This window comes from Elaeis guineensis, chromosome 12 (assembly GCF_000442705.2).
Source record: "Elaeis guineensis isolate ETL-2024a chromosome 12, EG11, whole genome shotgun sequence".
NCBI classification, from domain to species: Eukaryota; Viridiplantae; Streptophyta; class Magnoliopsida; order Arecales; family Arecaceae; genus Elaeis; species Elaeis guineensis.
In genome coordinates this window covers 1,967,098-1,992,723 of record NC_026004.2, presented here as the reverse complement: position 1 = coordinate 1,992,723, position 25,626 = coordinate 1,967,098, and the positions used below count along the sequence as shown (strand labels likewise).

The 25,626-nt window shown below is 37.6% G+C and overlaps 2 protein-coding genes across 2 annotated transcripts; both read right to left on the bottom strand.

Moving 5' to 3' along the window:
* Nucleotides 1–459: 459 nt before the first annotated feature.
* Nucleotides 460–7,851, bottom strand: LOC105055819 (E3 ubiquitin-protein ligase PRT1-like). The gene is made up of 8 exons (XM_019854075.3): nt 7,688–7,851; nt 6,872–6,900; nt 6,552–6,731; nt 6,092–6,163; nt 5,802–6,005; nt 5,489–5,683; nt 1,456–1,574; nt 460–1,046 (listed from the first exon to the last, which is right to left on the bottom strand). The coding sequence occupies exons 1-8, from the start codon at nt 7,774–7,776 to the stop codon at nt 801–803; spliced, it is 1,134 nt and encodes a 377-aa protein (XP_019709634.1). The 5' UTR covers nt 7,777–7,851; the 3' UTR covers nt 460–800.
* A 17,196-nt stretch (nt 7,852–25,047) lies between these two features.
* On the bottom strand, nt 25,048–25,506 carry LOC140852917 (uncharacterized). Its single transcript, XM_073246831.1, has one exon. It carries the CDS (start codon nt 25,504–25,506, stop codon nt 25,048–25,050), a length of 459 nt encoding a protein of 152 aa, XP_073102932.1.
* Between the last annotated feature and the right edge of the window lie 120 nt (nt 25,507–25,626).

Genomic DNA, 25,626 nt, shown 5'->3' with positions numbered 1-25,626 from the left:
ACAGATAATCTGATCCGATCCATTTAATCCATTTATTAAATAGATCAAATTAAATTAAACAGATTAAACAGATTGGATTAAATAGATCAGAAACGGATTAAATCAGTTTTAAACAGGTTAAATGGATCTTAAATGGATTAAACAGGTTAAACAGATCGGGTTAAATGGATCAGAAATAGGTTAAACAGGTTAAATGGGTTATCTGATTCAATCCGACCTGAATATTAAATAAATTAAACTAATTAAACGGATCAGATATCTAAAATCCAAATCCGACTCACTTGTTAAACAGGTTAAATGGATAGATCCATTTATGACCCAAATCCGTTTAGCTTAAATTCAAATCTGTTTATGACGAATCGAACATGGGCTGAATTGGTGGATCGGATTATATGTTATCAGCCCTAATGACTTAGGATTCAAAAAATGAATACATAAATCTGAAAGAATATGTGGTAAAAATGTAACAAATAAGTATGGCACCTTTTACATTAAAAAAAAAAAAAAGAAAATAAAGCATATGTCACCTTTTAATGTGCGCATTGGCTTCCACCAATCACCATTCCTTTTATATCAACCTTGTCACTAGCCTATTTACCGTCTCCTGGAAATCTAAATATTTATCATGAGTTATTTGATGTGGTCCATTTTCATTTTTGCACTGTTTTCTCAAGCTAGGCGAACAGTCAACTAGCACCCATACACAGTTGATAAAAAGTTGCAATAGCTAAAATGGATCTTTTCTCTTCTTTCCAGGCTTCTCCATTCCAGCTTCCCGTTAACAGTACCGCATCAAGGTTTCAATGGTCTTCTAGAGAATCATCAGTGCGATCCTCTGGAGGTACATCCGGTTGCAAGATCTTAAGCATCCATATCTTGCATAACATCCTTGAATCATCACTTTCAAGCCTGTGGTCAGGTGTGTGCTGTTGATTGAATCTACCAGGCAGCATGGAGTTGCTACTGTAGCATTCTCCACACAGGTCAAATCCCACCTTCTCTTTGCAGTCTTTACATTTGTACCTTTCTCCAATTATGGGATACATCTGCAAAGACAAAATCAAACTTGGTAAGTTACTATTCGACCTATATCTTGAAGCACAAAAGATTGTATATGCCACACCAAAGGAAAGATAAGCCCCTGATTTGGGACACCTCAAAAGTAAATGTTCAAAGCCATATGTTGCTGAGCATTTGAAAAATTCCGTTTTTAACATGCAGAGGATAAGAGTTTTGAATACTTGAAGCTTTTAGGAATTATTTGAATACTTTTGTATGTTAACAGCCACATTACTTACAGTTTGTCTAGAAATTCTGCTTCTACATCAACGTGTATTATCTATAGATTTCCTCTTTCTGATTTCTTTGGACAATAATTTCAGTAAAAAAGAAGGTGCCTTGCAGGTTCAGTCACAAGTTTCAAGCTAGTGCAATGTTGTCAGCTTATAGACTTACCCCACATGAATCACAACCGACTGCAACGTGAGCTTTTGTAAAGTCTGGATTGTTTATCTGTAATTTATCATCCTTGGCATGACAAGATTTGACATTTGGATTCTGAGTTTCTAAAGCACCTGAGAAGAAATATCAGTTTAATTCAAATGTAAGCACAAGTTCTTCTAATAAACAGATGTTAATTTATAATAATTTCAGAAAGGAAGCAACAAAACAAATGAAGAAGTCCATAAGAAAAACACGGTCTAAACTAGCTAGTACATCCATGCAATTAAAGATGAGGTTCAGAAAAAACGTCAAGCAGACAAGGTTATCGCCAAGAAGTCATGCAAGAGGAAAAAAAAGCCTAGTTAACCTAAAGCCAGCAGTGGCATCAGCAGGGTTTTGTTGGAAGGCTAACTCAGAGCTAAACCCCTGCTAATACCACTGACGCTACCTGAGCTAGTAATGGCAACTAGAGGTGAAAGGGAAATGATCAAATTACTGGCATGGAGGCAATAAACCTCCATATCTATAAAATAAGTTCAAACTAAATTTTCTTCCTCTAATTTGTTTCAATCATTCATAGAAGCAAAAGAAAAGGCCAAATCAAATATGAGAAATCTGATACCACATGGCAAGAAACTATGGTAATCCCTAACTCTGTTAATTTTCAAAAAAAAGAAGAAGAAGAGACTGATTTATATGGATGGCTTTTTGTGATTTGGAAAACTAACCACAACTGTAACCACACCCATCATGTACCTTGTAACTATATTGGGGTATTAAACCCGTTAATCAATTCAAGCATTTCGTGATCATTCACAGCTCATACTTGCTTAGTAATACGGTGCTACAGTTCATCCCAGACCTTCACCTGAGTTTTGGGCATTACTTATTTGTGTTTGTCCCATTGATTATTGGTAGATACATTGACCATCTATATAATCATTCTCCCGTTATCTGTTTTCCAATTGAACTTTACTGATGACCTAGTCAAGATGTTTACAAACTAATGAGATATTCTAGATGTTCAACACTTAGTTTTGGGATTCAAGCCTTTCTTAGAATATATATATATATATATATATATATATATATATATATATATATATATATATATATATATATATATATATATATATATAATATTGTTCAAACCCCCTACACAAGCACATAATGAAGTGCTTGAACATAATTGAAGCTTATCTATTTCCACGTAGAAGTTTGAAGTGTTGGAATTCGAGGTTTGGGACATGCATGTATATTTCAAAATTTTATTTTTTAAATACCGTAGCAGAATATAAGATTAAAATATTTTTAATCTAAATCATGCATGCATAAAAACATAAAACCACAATGATCTAGTTTATGTGCTAAAATTGATATATGCTGAAATTCAGATTACGACCAAATCGCATATCTGTTTCGCAATCTTTTTCTTTAAATCTGGATCCGGAAGAAATGAAGTTTTCTTCTAACCGCACAAGTATCCGGTCTCCATGGATATCCACTCAGGATCAGTCTGTAATAGTCCTCTTTAAGTTAAATTTTTTTCTCTAAAAAAATTCAGCCTACTGAATCTGAACGAAGCCTGGATCGCGATCAATACTTAATCTCTTTTCTTGAACTTCTTCTTCTCTTCTTCTCTTGCCTTTCTCCCTTACTTTGTGCTGCTACCAACATCAAGAACCAGCAAGAAGGGGACGCCCAACAGCTTGGGTGTGAGAGAGAAGTGGGACGCCCCAAAGGGTGGGGTGTGTAAGACGTCCAAGGGAGAGGAAGAGAGGGCGTGGGGAGTCTCCAAAGGTGGGCGTGGGCTGCTAGTTGGATTCTCTAGGGACCTTAGGGGAGGTCCCTTTAAATAGGCATGAGGATTGAATCTTATTCAATCTCATAATACAAGTCCTACTTGCATTGGATTTCCTAATAACTTAAGTTATTCAACTTACATTAGGAATCCTATTAGGCGCCAACTCTTGGAGCCCTTGCACCCATTATTTCACATCCTCTTTTGCACCCAAGGGATGCCCTATATGAAATCAAAAGGCCCTCTAACCATGGGACATGCCCAACTTGATCAAATTAAGGTGGCGTCCAAGAATAACTATCAAGAAAATTAATTAGGATCTTGCACCCTTAATTCATATGATCCAAAATCTTAGATATCCAATAATTAGAATCCAATAAATCTAATTCATGTAGGTTATTAGCAGGTTATTAAGTTTAAATTATCTTATCAAATAAAAAATTCAAACGGAAAGAGAAAATTGGATCCAACCATGTGCTAGCAAGGTTATCTTGAACCCAATCAAGTTTCTCTAAACACAATTGACACTTCATAAGCTCAATTGCTAATTCCAAGCCTAATCCTTTTATTGTGTGACCCTATAGGTTCTATTATATCTGGTAGTGAGATATACAATGATCTCTATCAAAGTATCATTGAAACTCTTTTCAATAGATCGGAATAATTTCACTCTGACTCATCAAGGATTGTTGATCCAGAATAATTCTAGTGAGCTTTCACAATCCCCCAGTGACACCTAGCAATATGTAGTGGCAACCCAATATAACTGAAATGAACTTTTAGGTGTAGTTAACGTGTGATTCAATCCCTCTATCATGAGTCCCGACTAGATGGCAGGTCATGGATAAATCGTCAAACCTCAATATCAGTCATATGATAGATTCGATTAACTCAAGTCCAGTTGTGACTTCTATGAAAACTCTTTTTCATCAATCACACTACTGTGGCCACAGATTCTCGAACTTAGCCTTTCAAATCTTATAGGACTATTTCTTTCTATCAAGGTCGATAGATCACATCTTGATGCACATCTTACTCCTACAGTGGACCAATTGTCGCAATATCTACTACAAGAGCTCATTAAGATCTATGTTTATGTGTCAATCAAATTCCAGCAGCCTCATTGCGAGCAGCAGTACCATCTCAAGTTAAAGGACCAGTCACACAACTACAGCATCGAGACGATCACTGACGATCGAGTAGAAATTCAAGTGATCTCTCATATGATCATGCTCAGTACTAGTTGTTCTCTAATAACTATCCGCATTCGTCGTCCAGTATTTCTACACTGTAGATCAGAAACTCATTTATCCTGAAGGAAACGATCTGTGCGTCGGCCTATCCGGATCGATCACCGTCCTCGTGATGATTCTATGATAGAGAGCATTTAGGAATTAAATACAAATATCTAATTCTCAACTCTTTGAAAATATGTATCGAAAGCTAATTCCATGGACGATTTAAAGATACATCATATTTAAATGAAATATAAATTTATTCTTTTATTGATCAAATCAATGTATTAAGTACAAAATTATATCCTACATTTATTATAATGTGTCAACTATATTGATTTCTAGGATATACATCTAACACGAAAGATTTCTCTTTTTTTATGGTTTCGCTCATCCCACAAAAATTCAATGTTGTTACCACTGATACTAGCATTGGCCACTAGCATGTTGGAATTATGGTGTTCTCAAGTGCCAAATGTCAAACGCTGGATTCTAATTTTAATTTTGTCATAGTTTGATCCAGAATCATACCATGCTGACCTGAATGCTCCATTTGAATTATCTGTTGCTCCACGGCTACAAAGTCTCCATTAAATAGGCTATGAAGATTGAGCTAGAATTGAAACTACCTATTGCTCATAAGACATTTTTCCATCAAACCCCTCATAAATATTGGGCATTGCTCTCTTCTAACTCTTATTTATACAGAACGTATAGTCTAGACATGCTAAGTGAATATCCACTTGAACAGCTAACATGCAAAGAGATTTGCATCCATTTGGAAGGAAAAAATGCAAAGACAAAATAGCAAGTTAGGAGAAACCAAAACTTGATAAACAAATATTACATCTTGAATCAGAAACAGGTGCAAAATATGCAGGACAGACACAATTCTCTTTTTGCATAGCAGGATACACAACCAAATGCTAAATGGTTTAACTGAATCTAGTAGCCTTAAAAGTCAATGAGAATAACAATTTGGAAATAAAAAATAGCAAATAAAACTCACCATTTAATGAATTTTCATGGAATTTGTTGGACTGCATTTTCGCTTGCCTAATAGCATATTCTTTTGGGAATAGCTCTTTCAAGAAATGATCCAGCTCCAAGCAAACTTTTGGAAACTGTCCAGGGTGCATGCTCTGACAAACTTGACATTTAGGGAGTCCATTCACTGGTACGGCCATGCAGGAGTGACAGTACACTGTACATGAATTGAAAACCGTCAAGTCTCAAAAACCTTTTTGACCATGTACATGCACAGAAAACCCAGTGACCAACTATGTACATACTTTCAATGGTTCAGGACTCAAAAAACTCACCATGACCACAATTGAGAACTGAAGGTTGAAACAGCAATTCTTTGCACCCTGCACATCGTACATCAATTACAGAAACGTGCTTGCAAGTTTCGTTCATTTGACTTTCTTCTGTTAAGTGACATCCTTCTATGGCTGTTATATGATTGGTTTTGAGATTATCGACAGAATCTTCAGGCTTATCCAGGATACAGGGGTTGTCTTTGTCTGTACAAGAGGTGGCAGAGCACTAGTTAACAAAAAGGAAACAAGTAAAAGAAGAACAAGCAAAGCAGCTGATGCTGATTAGTTACCAGCATGAACCTTTTCAGGGATTGCATGATCTACCCACTGAGGTGAGAAGCAATCCTGAATCTTTTCTTCCTCTGGGACAAACCATAATAGAATGTTAGTAAAAGTAGCTGATCATGACATGGCAACAATATTGGCATGCACTTCAAATAAACAACAAAGAGCTAAATCAGAGTCTTTATGAACCAATTTGCTAGATACACAAAATGATATACATATATAAATAAAGTCAGAAAGAAGAATTTCTAGCATTCTTAGTTGTCAAAAAAGAGCAAGAAAGTGGAAACTGATAATCAGTCTGTATTGATCAAGTATACCTTTTGAGAAGCACCAATCTACTACTAATCAAATACGGATGCAATCTTGACATTCATATGACTGACATGTTAAGAAACAAAAAGCTCTATGTTCTTTAAAGCAGAACATAGATGAACTTGATATCTACCGAATATAAAAACTCACCCAGAACTTCCTGTTCCCTTAACTTGAAGGCCTCAGGTTCCATTTTCAGGAGCAGATGGTGAAGCAACCGGCAGATACTAGGAAAATAATTATACTGCTGCCTACATATAGCACAGTTGGATGGTCGAGCTCCATGCATGGCCTTGTATACGCACCAGAAGCAAGAAATATGGCCGCATGCTGAAATAAAAGATAATATTGAAGACAAACGTCCCAAGAAAGTAATATACTAATATTATTGGTTATACCGCAAGCAATAGTTTCTTTTATCAAATTATGAGGCTTGCTCCCTTATATCCAGAAAGGAAAAAAATTCTTACCCAGAACAACAGGCTTGTAGAGAAGGTCCCTGTGACATCAGAAAAGAATTAGATAAATAATGCATCATGTGGATATAAAATCTCGTATTGTTTTGGGATAAATGAGTGTCAAACAACAATACAAACAATAGTATTCTTTGAAAAAGCTGTTGTGAAAAAAGTGCAAGCATATATATACAATTGAAGATAGTCCCCCAAATTCAGTTAAACATTAGCTAGCAGAGTCATGGCATCGCCATAGCACGACTGATGAAAACAAGACATCAAAATCATTAGAGTTATCAAGAACATCTCCTATGTAATATTCGTCAACGAGGCAAGGGTACTACACCATTATTTTTTTTTCTTTTTCTAGAGAGAACTACCATATCGCTAAATTACATAGTTTCCAACATGTTCTTAGAATTCCAAATAACGCCGAAGAATCCAAATGAGCTACAATCTCGCACCCAATTGTTCCATCTTGATTCCAACTTTTTTTTTTTTTTGATCTAAATTTTGGTTCCAACTTTTGTTTACCAAAATAAAAAAGATGTCAACTTTAAACCAGAACAAGGATGAAAAACAATTTTGACTTGTTTATTTTCACAGATTCATGCTTCCATTGGTGACGAAATTCGAAACTTTGATCCTCCGATGCAAGTTCCATTCAAGAATCCCATTCAATTTTTGATAAAAGAAAAAAAAAAGGAAAAAGCGTTTTCATCGAGCTCCATCTAAATAGGTTAAGGCCAAAAAAGAGAGAGAGAGAGAGAGGAACATGCAAGGAGAGCGGTTTGGAGAATGAATGCAGGGATTAGATGGAAAGAAGCTCACAGGCAAACTCCGCATCGGAAGGAAGAGAGTGAGGAAGGGGATTCCAGGGCTCTGCCACCCACCGAACTCGCTGGGCGAGAAGCGTCCATGCGATGAACTTCTTGTGTGTAGAGAAGGATCCACCGGAGGGAGCCAAATCCCCCGAGATCAAATATTATTCATACGGAGAATAGTACAAACTTACTCTAACTGAAAAATATAATATCTAAAGAACAGTGGCAGCGCCCGCGAAGAAACTCCAGTGCCACCTCACAGCGCACAAAGAAACGGCCGTCGTGATGGACCCTGTGACCGCACCTACCCAGGGCCCTCTGTGGTGTGCTTTTTGCACAGCAGGAGTCGCACGGTACCGGATAGCTGCCACACTGATAGCTATACCATACACAAAATGCGATTCAAGTTGCGTTTGGTGCATCATAATCTTGAAAGGCAGCGTAGTTTCTTTCAAATTATACTTGATAAATTATATTTGATATGTTATCAAATAACGATAATTTAAATTATCTGATAATCTATATTATCTATAATCTAAATAGATTGACAACAATATTGATTACTGTATTTGATACATACAAATAACGTTACAGTAAAATTATTAGAAATTTTGATTGACATATTTGGTATGACAATCAAATTACTGATAATATGACATCAAATTTTTAACATATTTTTATTATTAATTTAATATTTTAAACTATTTATTTAATTTTTTAATGATAAAAATTATTATATGAGAAAAAATTTTAATTAAATAATCAAATTATTTAATTTTTTATTATTTTTTTAATATTTATTATTATTATTATTATTATTATTATTATTATTATTTTTATTTTCTTCTCTTTCCCCGTCTTCCGCACCTCTTGCACCCCACGCGACCGTCTCTTGCACCCTCTGCGGCTTCACCCCACCGCCATCCCCTCTCCTTCCCTCCTTTGGCCCCGACGAACCCGAGCCCCCGCCCCTTCACCCCACCCCTTGTGGCACCACCTTGAGCACCCTGCACCGCCTGCACCCCGCACGACCGCCCCCTGCACCCTCTGCGGCCCGACTCCATCGCTATCCCCTCTTCTTTCCTCCCTAATAAAAATCACAGAGCATGTCAGTGCTTTGTGATTTGTGGGAGTACCGATGCGATTTCATCCGCACCCCTCTCCTCTCCTTCATCGATGGATTTCACCAGCGGCCTCGTGGGATTCGCCGACTGATGCTCTCATCCGCCACCTGTGAGAGCCGCCGGGACATTCTCAGGCTCACACCCAACACTACATCATCTAGCTCCACCGCCGACTCTCAAAGACAACCAGCCGACTCCTGGATTTTGTTTGATTATTTTTTTATAAGGATAATTACATCCAAAAATTTTATTACCATTTTATCAAACTAGTGGTAATCTAGATAGACATCCCTCTCTTTGGTAATCCAAATTACCTTCGGTGAGGTAACCTGAATTGTCAAGACAATCTGAATTACCAACCCAAAAAACATACCAAACGTGATAATTCAGATAACCACATTAAATTTCCAGCAATCTGAATAGATTGTCAGCTACCAAACACAACCTCAAGATAGATTGCCATCATTAAATATCAGTAATATTGATTATTGTGTTTGGTATACATTAAATAATATTACAGTAAATTTACTAAAAATCTTAATTGACATATTTGGTACGACAATCAGATTATTAGTAGTGTGAAATTAAATTCTCAAAATACTCCTAATAATTTTACTCTGGTGCTCTTTTTTTTCTTTGATGAAAAATAACGGGAGTGATGTGGATATGATAATAGCACGAAGAAGTAGCGGGTCAAGGAGTGTGGGGAACCATGGACATGAAAAGGGGGTGGGGAGGGGGCAGAGGCATATGGAGCTGTAGGGTGGTGGGGATGGGTGTGAAGGAGCTATAGAGGAGTGGTGGGGGACAAAGGCAAAGGAGCCATAGGCAGGCAAAAGAAGATGGAAGAGTCGCGGACCAGGGGTGCACGTGGAGGGGGGAGGAGGGACAATAGATTTTGTGTGATTTTTTTGAGGAATAATTTTATCTAAAATTTTTATTATAATATTACCAAAAAAGTGATAATCTGAATAGTCACCGCTCCCCAAGACAATCTGAATTACTACTCAAAAAGCATATCAAACACAGTAATTTAGATTACCACATTAAATTGGCAGCGATTTGAATAAATGTACCCTAAAATTATTGAGTGTACTTCAACTCATATATATATATATATCAACCTAATTAATAATATTAAAATAAAAAATAATTATTATCTAACTAGTATAAATAAAAATAATTATAATATTTAAAATACTTGTTAGTGACACAAAATTTGGAGTGCTCCTTCGTTTCATCAACTTTTATGAGTCATATCAATCTCCATGTGATACATGGGCATAAGAATTTCTCATAGGACAGAATAGGCGTCTTGTAGCAACACCCTAGCTATTGTTCGTTCACTTTTTTGTTAATTGAAAATTTTCTTATAGGTAACATATCAAATGAGCAAAATCAATTTTATCAATGACTATTATTTGTTAAATGCTCCTAATTATCTTCAATACACCTTTCCGAGAGTTTGGATTCTCTATGGTGTATTTTTTGCACCGCAGTGAGATGTAATAACCGTCAGATTATATGATGGCTATTGAGATGCAAAATATGTGTGGTAGAGGATTTGAACTCTCTTGCCTCGTCATGCTTGCGTGGTTTTGGGTCCAGTTGGCCTACATGTCATGGTGGCGAGATATCTCAAGTGGGATGTGAGTGGATAGAAAGGTGGCGGTGGTGGTGGGTTGGTAAACAGACGCGGGAGGGAGAACGGAGAAGTCAACATTTTTGAAATATTTGATGCTATTGGCGCAGTCAAACATTAGGATTCCTGGGGCTACTAGGTCAGGATCAAAATCGCCGGCTTCAAAATTAACCATCGGCACTTCTTCCTGGCCAGGATATGTGTGTATATATATATATATATATAATTCAACGAAACTTCAGAAGTAGATTAGCTTTTAAATCTGTTTGTTGCCCGCTTGTAGATCTGTTCGTTGACGGCAACATTCGTTGACCGCTTTGTCCACAAACTCTTCTTCGGAAAAAAAAAAAAAGAAGTTTGGACCGGGCTGGAACACCAGCTGAATTCATGCAGGGTATGACCGGCTCTCAAAGCAACGCACCACAAATAGCACTATTTTATTATCGATGCTCTAGAAAATTCCATAATTTAAACACAACTAGCATCTTTGCAAGAATATCATGCTGCCAAACTATTGTTTTTTATTTGCTTTTGACGGAGTCCAAAATATTATCGTGTTTGTTTTCATTTCATGTAAAGATTTTTATCATTTTCAACTGCGCATTAGGATACTGGTCATCTTCTTGGAATAACAATTTCATACCAGCCGTGGGTTCGGATCCTTTACATTACAAAATAAGTAACGGGGATTCATGCCACCTCATCTCCTTTCTTCTCAAACTCTTAAAAAGAAAGAAAAACCACTTCCTTCTCAAACTCCAATCATGGATTCTGATCACAAAATATCGGTCTCTATCTCAGATATGTATCACTTTTTTTTTCTTCCTTTTTTCTCTACTACCCCAATTAAATTCCCGCCATCTCATAATTAAGGAATTTTTTTTTTTTAAAAAAAAAAAGGGGGAGGGAGGCTAGGCCACCCAAATTTAATTTATTCAAGTGGAAGTGATATACAGTTCCAAAGAAAGGAAAAGAGAGAAGAATACAAATTTCTGCATGGTTTCGGTGCCCAGCAGCGATCAAGAAGGAAAAAGAATTTTTTTCTTCAAAGTCTCTATGAAAGTCTCATGCAATGGTTAATGCCGTTTGTAGGACGTGACCTGGTGTTTCTTATCTCCAGCCGAAGGGCTGAAAGAGTCGGATAAGTTTGAACGTGAGCTGAGGTAGATATGTTTTACTTACTTTGTACAGCTTTTCATGATTTTGAAGTATGTGGTGATCATTCATATGGGACTGCTCGGATCTACTGTTCTTGCTTTTCGGGAGGGTCACAGAGTCACCCTGAATGTTTATGATCTCAGCCAGGGGCTTCAACGCAAGGCCGGCCCATCGATGCCGTATGGCAGGCTCCTCTACCTGCATATGCCACCATGCTTTTTAACTCCATCTGCAAAGTTTCATGTCCTGTCTTTTTTTTTTTTTTTTTTTTTTTTTTGAGGAGTAGAGTAGGCTGGAATAGATCAGCCATCCATCTTTATTAAGAGAAAGAAGATATTTACAAGAGAGCAGAGAGTGTTGAAGATTACAGACCGCTCAAAAAAAAATTGAAAAAAAAAAAAAAAAAGAACTCTTTGAAAATCAAAACAGAGAATAAGGATATCATCCCATAGTATCTATTATCTTTACAGACTACAGATGTGAAACATTAGTAATAAGAGCTGACATAGATTTCTGTAGCAAAGAATACCTATAAAGGGACTCATAGTTGTGCTGTGGGACGAACCAATGATTTTAAATTTTACTATAATTTAGCATGCCCCTCCTACATCTTTGTCGAATGGAGATGCCCCTAACCGTAGAACCTTAATAGAATTTTTTGAAGTGCCGTATAGGTTAAGTATTTTTTTTTCAAAAAGATACATGCATCTCTTTCATGCCAAATTTCTTAACACAAAGACATTACTAATTGATCCATCACTCTCCTGATCCAAGCATCAATTTATTTGTCTCCAACATGTCCAGATATCATGTAATGCAGCGGGCCATCCTTTAATATTAATCAAGCTGAATCTGTAGTGCCATCTAAATACTTTGGGCAAAAGGGCACTTGATTAAAAGTTGGGAAGTGGATTCCAAATCAGTACTACATAAGCACATCCAAAGCTAAGATACCATCCTTTCTTAGCAAGAATTTTCACCGCGTGAAGCTTGCTTCGGAGAGAGAGCCAAAGGAAGATGCTGTCACTTATTAGTTTCCATCTAATGGTCCATGACAGATGATAGGTTTATGCATACTGTAACATAAGATTCTTACCATTTCTGGCATTTTGGGTTTTCATAGTAATCACAGAAGAATTCAAAGAACCTAAAATACTCTGAATCTATCCTACTGCTTTTACCATCATCATGGTAAAACTGCTTGTCCAAATACACAGGAGAAAGAACATTAATCGTTATGCCTTAGCCAAGTCTCAGAACCCGACCATGAGACTTGCACCATAAACTCAGCAAGAAGTGAAAAGCACAGTACCATTTACCTTCTGTCCGAGCTCAGAGTGATCTTGTACCTCCATGTACCATTAGCTAGCTTATTAGCAAGAACTGACATCAGAGTTGGTGTTGATTATTACCTGTGAAGGGCCAGGAAGATGGTGAACTGTTAGATTGGTGAGCTAGATATCCATTCTGTATAGTTATGGCCCATGTTGTAGCAGTCTATAGTTTTGTGGGTATAGTCACAGCTGCCATGTTACTGCCCTGCTCTGAGCCATGCTCTGAGCCAATTGCAATAAACGACATCTACTCAGTTAGCCTCTGATTGGTTAGTTTTTGCAATGCTGCATGTATTTGCTTTCTCTGGGAAATGACCTATTCTCATTGGTGTTGCTATCAGACTCCGGCTTGGCAGAACAGATTCTTCATACTCCAAAGAATATGCTGCAAAAATATGACTTCTTATAGTTGATTATGAGCGTGCATGCCTATGCGTAATGTCAAACAGCAAACAGATCAAGCAACCAAAAAAGGTTATATAGTTTTGAAGATTTGAAATAGTTTGTCGTGAACAATTTAGGGAGAATCTTGCCCCTTTCAACATACTAATCCCTGTGTTCTATTTTCTGTCTCTTTTCTTTCTTTTATTCTCAATCAAAATCAGTCATATTTTGTTTGATCTAAGCTTGCGGCCTATGACATCAATATAATATATATATAATGTCATCTAATATAATGGCTTGCAATTATTATCCTATTGTGGCGTACTTTTAGTAGTACTCAGCTGGTGTTTTACCATAGATCATCATCAAGTTTATAAATTCTATTTTGATGGATGCCATAGCCTATTGCTGTTGCTGTTAAAAATTTTATTGAACGTACATAAAGGACTTGACTTCAATCTCTGGTGCACGAGGAATGAAGCTCGTCTTCTTAGATGAGTAAGACAACCATTAGAACTTCAAGTCTGATTCTAAACGCCGTTTGATGGGAGATAATTCGATATAAAAAAAATAATTTTTATATCAAATTATTATATTTAGTATAAAAAAAAGAGAAAGAAATAGTAAAAAAGTTAGTGGGCTCCATACTTATTTTTCAAAGAAAAAAGATAAAATAAATATCATAAAAAATTGATATTTGATAAATTTTGGATTAGCGGTAATTCATGCTTGACAAAAATACTCTCAATAAAACTGCATATGTAATTATTAAATTTATTCTGATGTCTTTCCAAATACATTCAATAAAGAACTTTTGTAAAAAATTAAGATGGAGATGGTATTATGTAAAGGGCTATGTGATTATAGTCATTACATAAAAACTAATTAAAGATGATAATGCTATTTTAGTATTGAAAAATTATTTTATATTTGAGGATATATTTATAATTTTGATCATATTTTTATATAGATCTATCCCCAATCAAATGTAATAATCTTTTTTCAATGTTATTTTTGGAATAATTTTTCTACCAATCAAACATAGTAAAAATTATTTTTTTTACAATTATTTTTTTAAATAAATAATTTTTAAAAATTATTAATTATTTAATAATATGATATATTCCAATCAAATGGATCTTAAGTTTTGAATGTGCTAGACTGTCAAATTTTTATCGATATCTAAAAGAATCATAAAAAAATATATTATGCATTTATTTGTATTTATTTCATTTCTGCACTTTCTTCACTGCTCTCTTTATATCTTTATATCTGTCATGATTGCTCTCTAATATCCTTCCCACAATGCTCATAGCCAATGAATTTAATTTTACTTGATTGCTTTCTCTGGGAAATAACCTATTCATAATTATCTATATAGCTGGATCCTAATAGGCAATCCTCTTCCCTCATTATTTTTGCAATTTGTGAACCATGGCAGGACATAATATCCCCTTGAAACATAAACAGGTTGCATTATTATTAATTTTTTTCATAAGATAAATTAATATCTAAGCATTCCTAGGCTGCCAGAAGTGTCTGCTGTCTCATTGGAATGCGAACCATGATAGCTTGTATGATTATGCAAATTTTGTCTCTCTATGAAGCCAATTATATGTCTGCCACCATACTTCAATGAAATACGATGTAACATATCAAACAAATATCGAACTTCTCACAATAATAATTGATATGAATAAAAAAAAAAATTTCGATTGAAGCCGATACACAGAAAATTTCAGTCTGATCCGACCTTGATGCGGATCTGCCCGAGATATTTTCAAGACCAACCTGTACCGACATTTCAAAAAACTTTTATAATTGATGTGCTTGCCCAATTTACGCTTGTTGAAAAAATTCTCAAATCTACGTGATAGCTTGCCACAAGCAGATAAAATAAAAGATAATGATTCATCTCTCCATATAGGATAGAAAATAATAAACATATTTTACTTAATAAGATAAGGCTAACAATTTGATTTTTCAAATTTCTCACATACTTCCGCTATCGTTTATAAATAGAGGGCCAAAGGAGACCCTCAAAGTATGCAACTACTTCTCTCCTAATGACATGCTCGTTCTCTTTGTTCCTTAATTTTCTAATTTAATTATCGAAAGATCCCCATCGGAACTAACTTCGGTCAGAAACTTATTTTATAGATCCAGCCACTGTCGAGCACCAGTCACATTGCTTCTCCAACCGATTCGGTCTCCAACAGAAGATTAGTGGTAATAGATTGGTACTAGAGGAATGTCCCAGACCTGTTTATGGAAAGGAGCAAAGAGCAAAGGTTCCATCACTATGGCATCATGCAAAGGGACCTTGTCGCAGCTCCAATGCCACTGCTTCAAGGGCGGCTCAGTCCCTGTCAACTCACAAGCAACCCCACAATAGATGGAGGTGCCACCTCCATTTTCCCAATCGGTTGTGGGAGTGGATCCTGATTAGGCATCCACATGATGGACAAAGAGGAAGGTAAATCCTTGATTAACAAAAAGTTTCATTACAACTTTCTTCATTTTAATCTAAAGAAAAAGATATATACAAGGATCAAGCCTCAATGGAGGCATCAGCGGCAATCTCAAGATAAGGATCGGGTGGGGGTTTTATAACTGCATCGATGATAGGTTCGACAGTTTCCTCGATAGCCATAGACTTTGGTTGAGGTTGGTCTTTGGCAACCTCGTCGTCCTGGATAGGTCTAGCTTGGGAAGATGACTGACCACCTTCTAACGGCATACTTCTTGGTCGATGATGAAGGCCTCCACATCATATTCTGACGAGCCACCTCGACGGTTTGTCCCTCAGCCTTCTTCTTGATTTTGATGACCTTCTCCTAGATTGTGCATTGTCTCTTTTTCTTCGAGATAAATTTTGCCTCAGCTTTTTTCAGTGCCTTCCTTAGATGCTTCAGTTCAGCCTCGATCTCGGATTGGGCCTTCTTCTCAATCTCAACTCGAATCAAGCCTCTACTTGGCCTCTTCCATCTGGAAGCCTAAGTTTGGCCCAAAAAAATTTCTTAAAGATCCCAAGCAGACCTAAGGGAGAGTCGCAAGTCCTATCACTCACCCCTAGGGCTTCTAGATGCTACTCGGATGGAATCTAGAATCGAGCCCAAATCAGTTCAAGGTCGTCCGTGCCTAATACAAACTGAAATGCCTGGGCACAAAGATCTCTTTAACCTTGTTCTCGATGTCAAACTTTTGGAGACTATACACTGAGGAAGAAGAATTGAAGGATTAGCTCCCCATTGAGTTCTCTGACTCACCTAGTCTAAAGTGAAAGGAAAAAAAAATGCAGAAACAAAATGTAAGAATATGGAGACAAGGAAGATCAAAGAAAAAAAGAGAAAATCAAGAATCAATGAATGCTACCAGAATTGACCTAAAATTACTCAAGCTAGGAAAGATCATCGAGAAGAACTTCAAACCGCTATTGGAAATCACCGCTACCTCAGAGCACAAAAATAGTAAAAGATAAAGGTGAAAATGGAAGGAATCTTACTGTTATTTATAAAAATCTTAGACGGTCCGGATCAAGCATTGATTCGATCAAGCCTGCTGGATGGCCACCATTTGATACCACTCAGTTGGCCGAATTGACCATTTGGATAGCTTATTTATTGAGCCCTTAGACAATGCAAGCAGCATACCAATTTAGTAGCCTCACTTGATGGCTAACACTGACAGGTTTTAACAATCTATGTTGATCCCCTACTGAGGGCAATTAATTGGTCCAATGCTTCGATTCGTGTGAAAAGATAAGCATGATGCTTCGTCTAAGGAATAGGAGCACAACACCTATTTTTTGCGGAACCGAACAAATCGACTTAGCATACTCCCTTCATTCAACCTGATTCTAGTTCAGACTCGATAGTAGGAGGCATATGATACGGATGGAAAAATCTTTCCTCAATTGAAGCCGATATACAGGAAACCTCAGTCTGATCCAACCTTAATGCTGATCGACCCGAGATATTCTCGAAACCAACTTAAGCTGGCATTTCAAAAAACTTTAATACCTAATGTGGTTGCCCAATTTATGCCAACTAGAAAAAATCACGAAATCCGTGTGATAGCTTGTCATAAGTAAATAAGGCAGAAAATAATGATGCATCCCTCCAAATAAGGGTAACAACTTGATTTTCTAGATTCCTCACGATATTTTCATTTTTGCCTATAAATAAAAGACTAAAGGAGATCTTTGAGGTATGTAATCACTTCTCTTCCAATTATATCTTCTTTTTCTGTATTTTTTAGTTTTCTGATTTGAGTATCGAAAGATCCTCACTATTGCCAACTTCGGTCAAGAAATTATTTTGCAGGTCGAGTCACCATCGAGCATCAACCACATCCCTTCTCCGATCGATTCGACCTCCACTAAAAGATTAGCGACAACAATAATGAAATAGAAAAATAAGAATATGCAATTTTTCTAAGATGTCTAATGGTGTTCATTGCTTTACCATCAAATGGTACAACACATTTTATAATTTTGATTTCTAAAATTGATCTTTTATAAAACTATGTCAAGCTCGAATCTTGAGGATATTTTTTTTTTATTGGGAGGATACGATTTACTAATGAAACAAGCCGTAAGATATCAAGTCTCCCCTTCTTTATATGGTTTGGGTTAGTTTTGTCGGATTGGGTCAGCATTTGGTGAGGGCCGGGATCTGCACCCAGCGAAACGGTCAACCGGGTCGATCGCGTCGGGTCGGCTCGGACGTTGGACTCACAAAAACTTATACCCGTACGATGAAACCACCACCGTTCGATTGATGGTCTTGCTCTCCGGGTGGGCCTCACCAATTCAACGGTCCCGATCCCACCCCGCCGTCCCGTTGCCTTGTACGAACGCGACGTTAAACGTCGATTACTTAATCCCAACCACGTCGCGTGCGTCCCTACCACATCAAATCCTAGCCGTCGGATGGTAGATCCGGCCTTCCCTTACTGCTAGACTTGCTCGACGTTTAAGCACCAGTGTGAAAGGACCCCTACGCGACGCACAGCTAAGACGTCGAACCTCACACATCACGCAGACTACAACCCATTAAAAGAAAGCCACGTTGGCACAATGATTACTGGCGCGTACGAAAATTAACTTGAAAATTTGGCTTCTCGGACGCGGCGCTCGATGATTGATTTCATATAGTGTTTGGTCTTCGCCACCGTAATTTATAGTTATAATACCAGCAGCTAATCAATGCTCCAATCACCACGCCTCCGAGCCTCCAGCTTCGGCACCGTAGCAAGTTTGGGTACCGAAGGGACGGTAACCCCACCGAAACCGTCATTCCGTTATAACGTAGAAAGACGCCGTCATTAACCGTCATAATGAAACGAATAATAAAAATAAACATAAATTACAAAAATATTTTTAAAGTTTATATTTCTTAGATTTATTTATAAAATCTACACTCACATCTAGCTCAATTAACAACTTTAATAAAATCATTTATTTTTTTAAAAAAATTAAAATTATTCTTGCATAGAGAGAAAAATGCATATATTTTCTTATATCAATTTTATATCATTTAAAATTATTTTGATTATTTAAAATTTTAACATAATATTTGGATTCTATTTAAGACTAACAATTTGACTAATATATTATTAAATTATAGATTAAAATATTGCATAAAAATAGACTTCAAAAATAAACATATGTTTTTCAAGCTATTAGATATAGATGTAATTTATCTCTAATTTTATTTTTTATAATTTATTAAAATAAAAAATATGCTACTAAAATCATCATTTAATAAAAAAACTTGCATTTTATTGGTATGTATTCTTCTTAATTTTCTGATTGAAAATAGAATGCCAAATAGATAGCCAGTGCAAGAAGATTTGTGTGATATATTGCCAGCCTAAAGTGAAGTTTAAAAAAGGTAAGGTTGTGCTCAACTGCCTTAAAATTTTAAGGACTTAAAAGATCACGGAATACTATCTATTTTTATTATAAATTTATAACAAAAGGAACTAATGCTGAGAAAAAAAAAAAAAAAAAGATAATGTAAAAAGTAGTTTCATTGATATGAAAAGGGGTCACTTCCATTTTTATAATATGATATTAATAAACATTTTTAACTAGTATGGTGGACGTCTATACTTGGCTTAGATATTTATTCTCGATGTTGTGTGCCACATTGACCGCTGTTAGGAAAGTAGGTGGTGCTTTCTTTTTTTCTCATATCATAAGTAGAAGAAAGATATGAACCATTATTTATTTTAAAAATTTATTTTTATTATGATGTGGTATATAGGCTACCGAGCAATACTTAGCCGGTAGTGTTATTTTCCTTTTGCATTATGGATAGTGAAGGGATGAGTATCATTATTCATTTTAAATATTTATTTATTTTATTATGTACTATATAAATCATTATTTACTTATTGATATGTAGTATCACTAGTTCTTTCACATCGTGGGTATTGGTAATAGTTGATAAGTTATCATCCTAAAGACTATGCCCTATTAAGGCTTCATCCTAGATCGATAATTTTCATTCCCTGGATATATATCCTAATTACTTGGTATGCATATTTGAAATATTGGCATGCATCTTTGGTATATTGGCCTGCACTCTTAATATACCTGCTTGCATCCTTAATGTATCATCCTATATTTATAATATATTAATCTGTATCTTTAGTGTATCAACTTGCACTTTGAACATATCGACTTGCATTGTTAATACATTAACCAGCATCCTTAATGCATCAATTTATATTTTTAGCATATTGACTTGCATCCTTAGTGTATTGACTTGTATCCAAACCACATATCAGTTAGTATCTTTGGTGTATTGGCCTGCATCCTTTACGTATCGGCCTATTTTTTTGATATTTCAATTTATTTTTCTGATATTTTATCTGAAGTTGACATCTTTCTAATAATAATCGATATAGCAACTATGTATTTCATTCTGTTGTCCAAGTATTTTGTCATACTAACCGAGTATAACTTATCTTATCCACTATATATTTTGGTCCATTGGTTGAATAATTCAGCCTACTAATTGTATCTTCGAACTGTGCTTTCGTTTGTGTCGAAGGTTGATATTTGTTGCGGCCAACTCTTCGTCGTCTATCGTCGGAAATAAACACCTGCAAAACAGCGTCCGCACAGATCGGATTTATGTCCGATGGGGACCCTCCGATGCTTAAGTTAGAGAGAAAAGTTGGTGAACAAGAGTTGAATATAAACAGTAGCAGAGTTTTGGCCCAGCGTAAGCTTACCAGTCCTATTCCCTTATCTCTTTTTTTATAGATGAGGTTGTCGTAACCGTTGGACGTGGTCCCATATTTTATGGCACTAAATCATCGAGCCATAATCACATAGTGGATTGTTAATTTTCACTGATCGTGCCGTGATATGCGGTCGGTAATCATTCGTGACGGTTATGATATGTTGAGCAGATTAACCGACTATATGTCGGTAGAACCGACCGTATATCGATAGAATCCATACGTGATCGTCGACTAGTAGTTCTATTATACCGATGATCTAAGTCGTCCGCTGTCGATCGATAGTAGTCGAATCGTTAGTCGGTCAGCCGATGATAAATCGGTACGGTTCGCTCAGTTGGTTGATGAAGAGTCAGAACCACATATTTAGTCGATGTAGAGTCGGGGTTGTATATTCGATCAGTCGGCTTTGGGTGAATCGAAGTCAGTAGTCGGTTGACTTGAGTTGGGGGTCGATTGACTTATCCCAATAGTTGCCCCCTACTCTCAAGTCCAAGGTGAGTCGACATGTATATTACCACGTGGTTTGTCATGTTGAACAAAGGGAGTTATTTTTTATCACATCAAATCTCAATTTTGATGTTATTTTCTTCGAGATATGGGTGATCGACTATTTTATCATGTTGACAGGTACGATCATCTATCACACTGACAGACGATTTGGTATCAGTTATCAGTGTCAGACGTCGTTTCGAAAAGTCAATTCAACGTCTGACGATATGATTCTGATAAATAAATTTGTTCTACGTGTTCGAATGTTATTGAATCAGAATTGTTCACGCGGATAGAGATGACGTGGCTCAATCTGGAGCAGATGCATCGAACCGTCCGATCAATGGTCGGTCCAGATGTTGCCACGTATCGTCATCTGGTAGATCTTCAATTTGACTGTCTTCATCTTGGCCATTGAGGGATCCTATATATATAGGATCACTCTCAGCCAAATTTTCACTTTTAACTGCTTTTGGTGCTGAGACTGCCAGATTGTTGCCCCAATGCCCAAGGTTATCGCTCCCAGCTTTCAGATCAACTTTGTCTTTCTTTCAAGTCCTTTCTTCTTTCCTCTAAAATCTTCTGTCTTCTTCAGAGTTATTCTCATGGCTAGGGCTTCTCCTTCTCGAGAAGATCAATCAGAGAATCCGACTGATGAATCCCAATCGAGTCCGAATGTGGAGTCCTCTTCACTTTTAGGATCGAATGTTGAACGGCTTTAGGAGCAGTTTTATATCGCATAGTAGTTTCAATTTTTCGCTCCTAGGATCGATGGTCGGGTGAATAACCCACCTTCGGGTCAGATGGCTTTTTACGTTGAAGATCTTCGAATGGATTTTTGATTTTTGATTTCAGAGTTTGTCCGAAATATTTTAAATTATTACGGACTTTGTCCGGCTCAGCTGGCATCGAACTCGATCTGACTGATAATTGGCTTTGCTTTGCTGTGTCGGATGTTGTCGACCATGCCCCATCATTCTCTTTTTTGAGCCTTCTTTGTCCTCCAACCTCATTCGAAGGCTTGAGGATGGTGGTTCTTCAACCTCCGAAAAGGCCTTTTCTTTATCACTGGTGTTCCATCGTCCATTCATGAATGAAAAAATCAGTTTTTCTTTGCTTCTTCTTCCCTTCTTTGAGATTTTTCTTCTCGTTAGGGCGATCCTCGAATTGGTCCCAACGACAATAGTCGGGTAAAGGTCGACGATCAGGAGGACTTTCACCGACTGAAGGACATGTCGGTGATGAAGCAGAAAGAGCTTGTAACCGAACAGGCCCTTTATGACGCCGACCTTAGTTTGATTCCTCATCTAGGGATAGTATAGTTGGTTGGTTATTTCTGATTTTCTTTTTTACTTGCTGAATTGTACTGACCTCCTTTGTAATTGCAACTATGTAGCAGAGGGTGCATGTGTCGAATGCTGACATTCGTCTGCACGCTGCCAAGAAGAGGACAGCATCTGAGGTCGGGCCTTCGCGACCACCGAAGAGGCATCAAGCACCAGCTCCGGTCGATGTTTCGACGTCAACCGTGGAACCCGATGCCCCATCGACATCGATTTCTAAACCAATCTTAGCATTGTCAGCTTCGACAGTGCTCCCTGCTGCGTCATCCGAGGAAAGGGCGGTGAGAAAAACTACCGAAACAACATCGGTAGTTCCGCCACCTGAGGTTCGGGCCGAGGCAAGAGAGCTCGAACAATCTACGGCTGCGTTAGTTGCTCCTTCAATTGGAGTGCATTCAAGCTCAAGCTTCTCCTCACTTTCAAACGTGGGGCCGCCGACAACAGATCGGGGGAAAGCTCTAGTGGCATCGGTGGATGATGCAGTATCGGAGAGCCATGTGGTGCACTTCGACCTCCAAGTGCCCGTCGATGAATCGGCCCTAGCTAATTCTATACTGGCCAAGCGACTGTGCTAGGCGACTCTCCTTCCGATCGATCGAGAGCATCAGAGGAAACGGTCAGTGGTCGAAATATTTTCATGTTTTTACCCGATTATCATTAGGGTAAGTCTCTTTGATAAACTTTTTCTTCTTTTTTTTTTTTTATAACCTGACATATCCTCTGTTTGCGGTTGATCCACGACATGTCTGACTTGGAGGTCGGCTACACGAAGTTCGCCGACATCCGCAGTGCGTGAAAGAATAAGGTGGCAGCTACCGATGCTGAGAAAGCAGCTGCACTTGAACAACTCAAGTCGGCAGTAGAGCGGAAAACCAAACTTCAGGAGGAGGTTTTCCGACTCACTGACGATTTGGCATCCTTGGAGGCCGAACTTACGTCAGCTCGCGGGGTTATTTCGGCTCTTGAATCACAGATCAAGAGCAAGAAGCATTCTATCCACCGACTTCGATGACAGCGAGATGGATGCATCGAAGAACTCGAAGCCAAATATGGACGTCATCGGGCGAGCCTGAAAAGGTTGGCACTGGCCGAAGAAGAATTATCTTTTGCTCGAGCCGATGCTGATTTGGCTCAGGTGGAAGCAGAGTCGGCAAGAGAAGCACTAGATCGGGCAGTCGAGGATTTTTGAGATTCGAAAGAATACAGAGAAGAGATCTTCAAAAATGACTTTGCTTCATACTGCATCGGGTATGAAGACAGTCGAGATACGGTCGAAAAATTATACTCGGACCTCGACTTGAGCAGCATCGTCTCTCCAAGATCGAAAGATGGAGTTGCTGAAGAAGAAGCCACTTCGATTCAAGAAGAAGCACCAACTGAGCCCGAAATCGTTCAAGTCGACGATGCTACACCCAAGTAAAGGAACGATGACGAAACTTAGTCGGTGTATTTTGCTTTCTTTTTTGTAATCAGATACTTGTAATTGGACTTCGGTCTAATTTTGTAACTTCTTATTTTGGCAATGAATGAAAGTATTTTTTTTCTAAGTTTGAACTTTATTCATCTGAAATATTGTCTGCAATGTCTGCAATATAAAGTAGTCACCGAACATTAATCGGTGATCTGATTATTCAGTAAAACTTGTAGAATATCCGTTAGTTGCGTAGTCATTTTGATGTACTTGATAGAAATTAGGATAACGATTGTAAGTCGAATATCTCGTGTTCGATATTTGGTCGGATTTGTGTGTCGAATTATCTGATAATCGATGGTAAGCCAAATATCCCTCGACTGATCATAGCCTAGTTGGTATAGTTTCAATCCGACCTTGATCATTTTGGCATTTCATTCCGCTTAGTTAGGACTAAGTTGGCATATTAGTCTTTCGACTATGGTCAGCTTTTACAGTGAAAAGTTGACATTACTTTCAGTGATTTGCATCAGAAGTTCGGCTTTTACTCATTTGATAAAGTAGTAGATGACGATCACTATAAATTTTCTCTGTCCAGATGTCGGAAAAAAGAGCCAAGTATGTCAATCCCCTATTATACGAAGGACCATGATGCTACAATTAACGTCAGCTGACTAGCTGATCGATGTTGTATATTTACATACTTTTGACATGGTTCACACCTTCGGACGAGTTTAGCTGTATCTTTTTTCATGGTGAGTCAGTAATATCCTTGTTGCAGAACTTTATAAGCTAGAGACTTGTCCCTCAAGTGGTTTTCGCATATCCCTTCGTACACTTCTTTAAGTGCACAGTCGGCATCCGTAGGTCCTAAACACTTCAGCAAAGGGAGAGAGACAGATCTTTTGTAGAGATGACCATTCATTATTACATATTGAGAGGCCATCCATCGGAGTTATTTAGCCTCTGAAGAGTCTACGGGAAGGATCCCATCGGTTAGGTATTGAACGATCGGATCCATCCAGCTTAATTCGATAGTGAGTTGCAATACCTCATCGACTTTATCAATACTCGACTGCTCGAGGTATTCAACAAATGTCTGACCCAGCAAGTTGAAAGCGATAATAGCCAGTCATGAAAGTACATTGGCCCGAGTATTTTTAGTTCTGAGAATGTGAAAGATCTCGAAATATTTCAAGCTCGCCGTAAAATCTTTTACTTTCTAAAGGTACTTCATTATAATAGGGTCATGGGCCTCAAATTCGTCCTTGACCCATCCAGCGATCAGTTGTGAGTCGGTAAAGACCTTCAAACTGTAAATCTCAAGCTCCTTGGCTATCTTCAAGCCGGCCAAAAGTACTTCATATTTAGCTTGATTATTTGAGGTTTTAAAGTTGAACCGAAGGGCGTACTCGATGACTATCCCTTCGGAGTTCGTGAGTATGAGGCCAGCTCTACTACCTTGTGCATTTGATGCTCTATTAATATGCAGCACCCAGATCGACTTTAAGTCAGATTTGAGAGTCATAGCCTCTTTTATTATATTGTCATCTATATCTTTTGGCTTATTATCGAATATAGTACATTCGGCGGCAAAATCGGCTAGGACTTGCGCCTTCATGGATGGTCGTGGGCGATATTGAATGTCAAACTCGCCAAGCTTCACTGTCCACTTTGCCATCTGGCCTGATGTGTCAGGTCGACGTAAGATTGCCTTCAACGGCTGATTTGTCAGAATTATAATCAGATGGGCTTGGAAGTACGGACGAAGTCATTGTGCCGATATGATTAGGGTGTAGAT

Coding starts and splice junctions, on each gene's coding strand:
- LOC105055819 (XM_019854075.3), bottom strand. CDS start 7,776: ATGGACGCTTCTCGCCCAGCGAGTTCGGTGGGTGGCAGAGCCCTGGAA. Junction 6,164..6,551: donor AAGGGAACAGGAAGTTCTGG/GTGAGTTTTTAT, acceptor GGTTTGTCCCAG/AGGAAGAAAAGATTCAGGAT. Junction 1,575..5,488: donor CCATGAAAATTCATTAAATG/GTGAGTTTTATT, acceptor ATTTCTTCTCAG/GTGCTTTAGAAACTCAGAAT.
- LOC140852917 (XM_073246831.1), bottom strand. CDS start 25,506: ATGGCAAAGTGGACAGTGAAGCTTGGCGAGTTTGACATTCAATATCGC.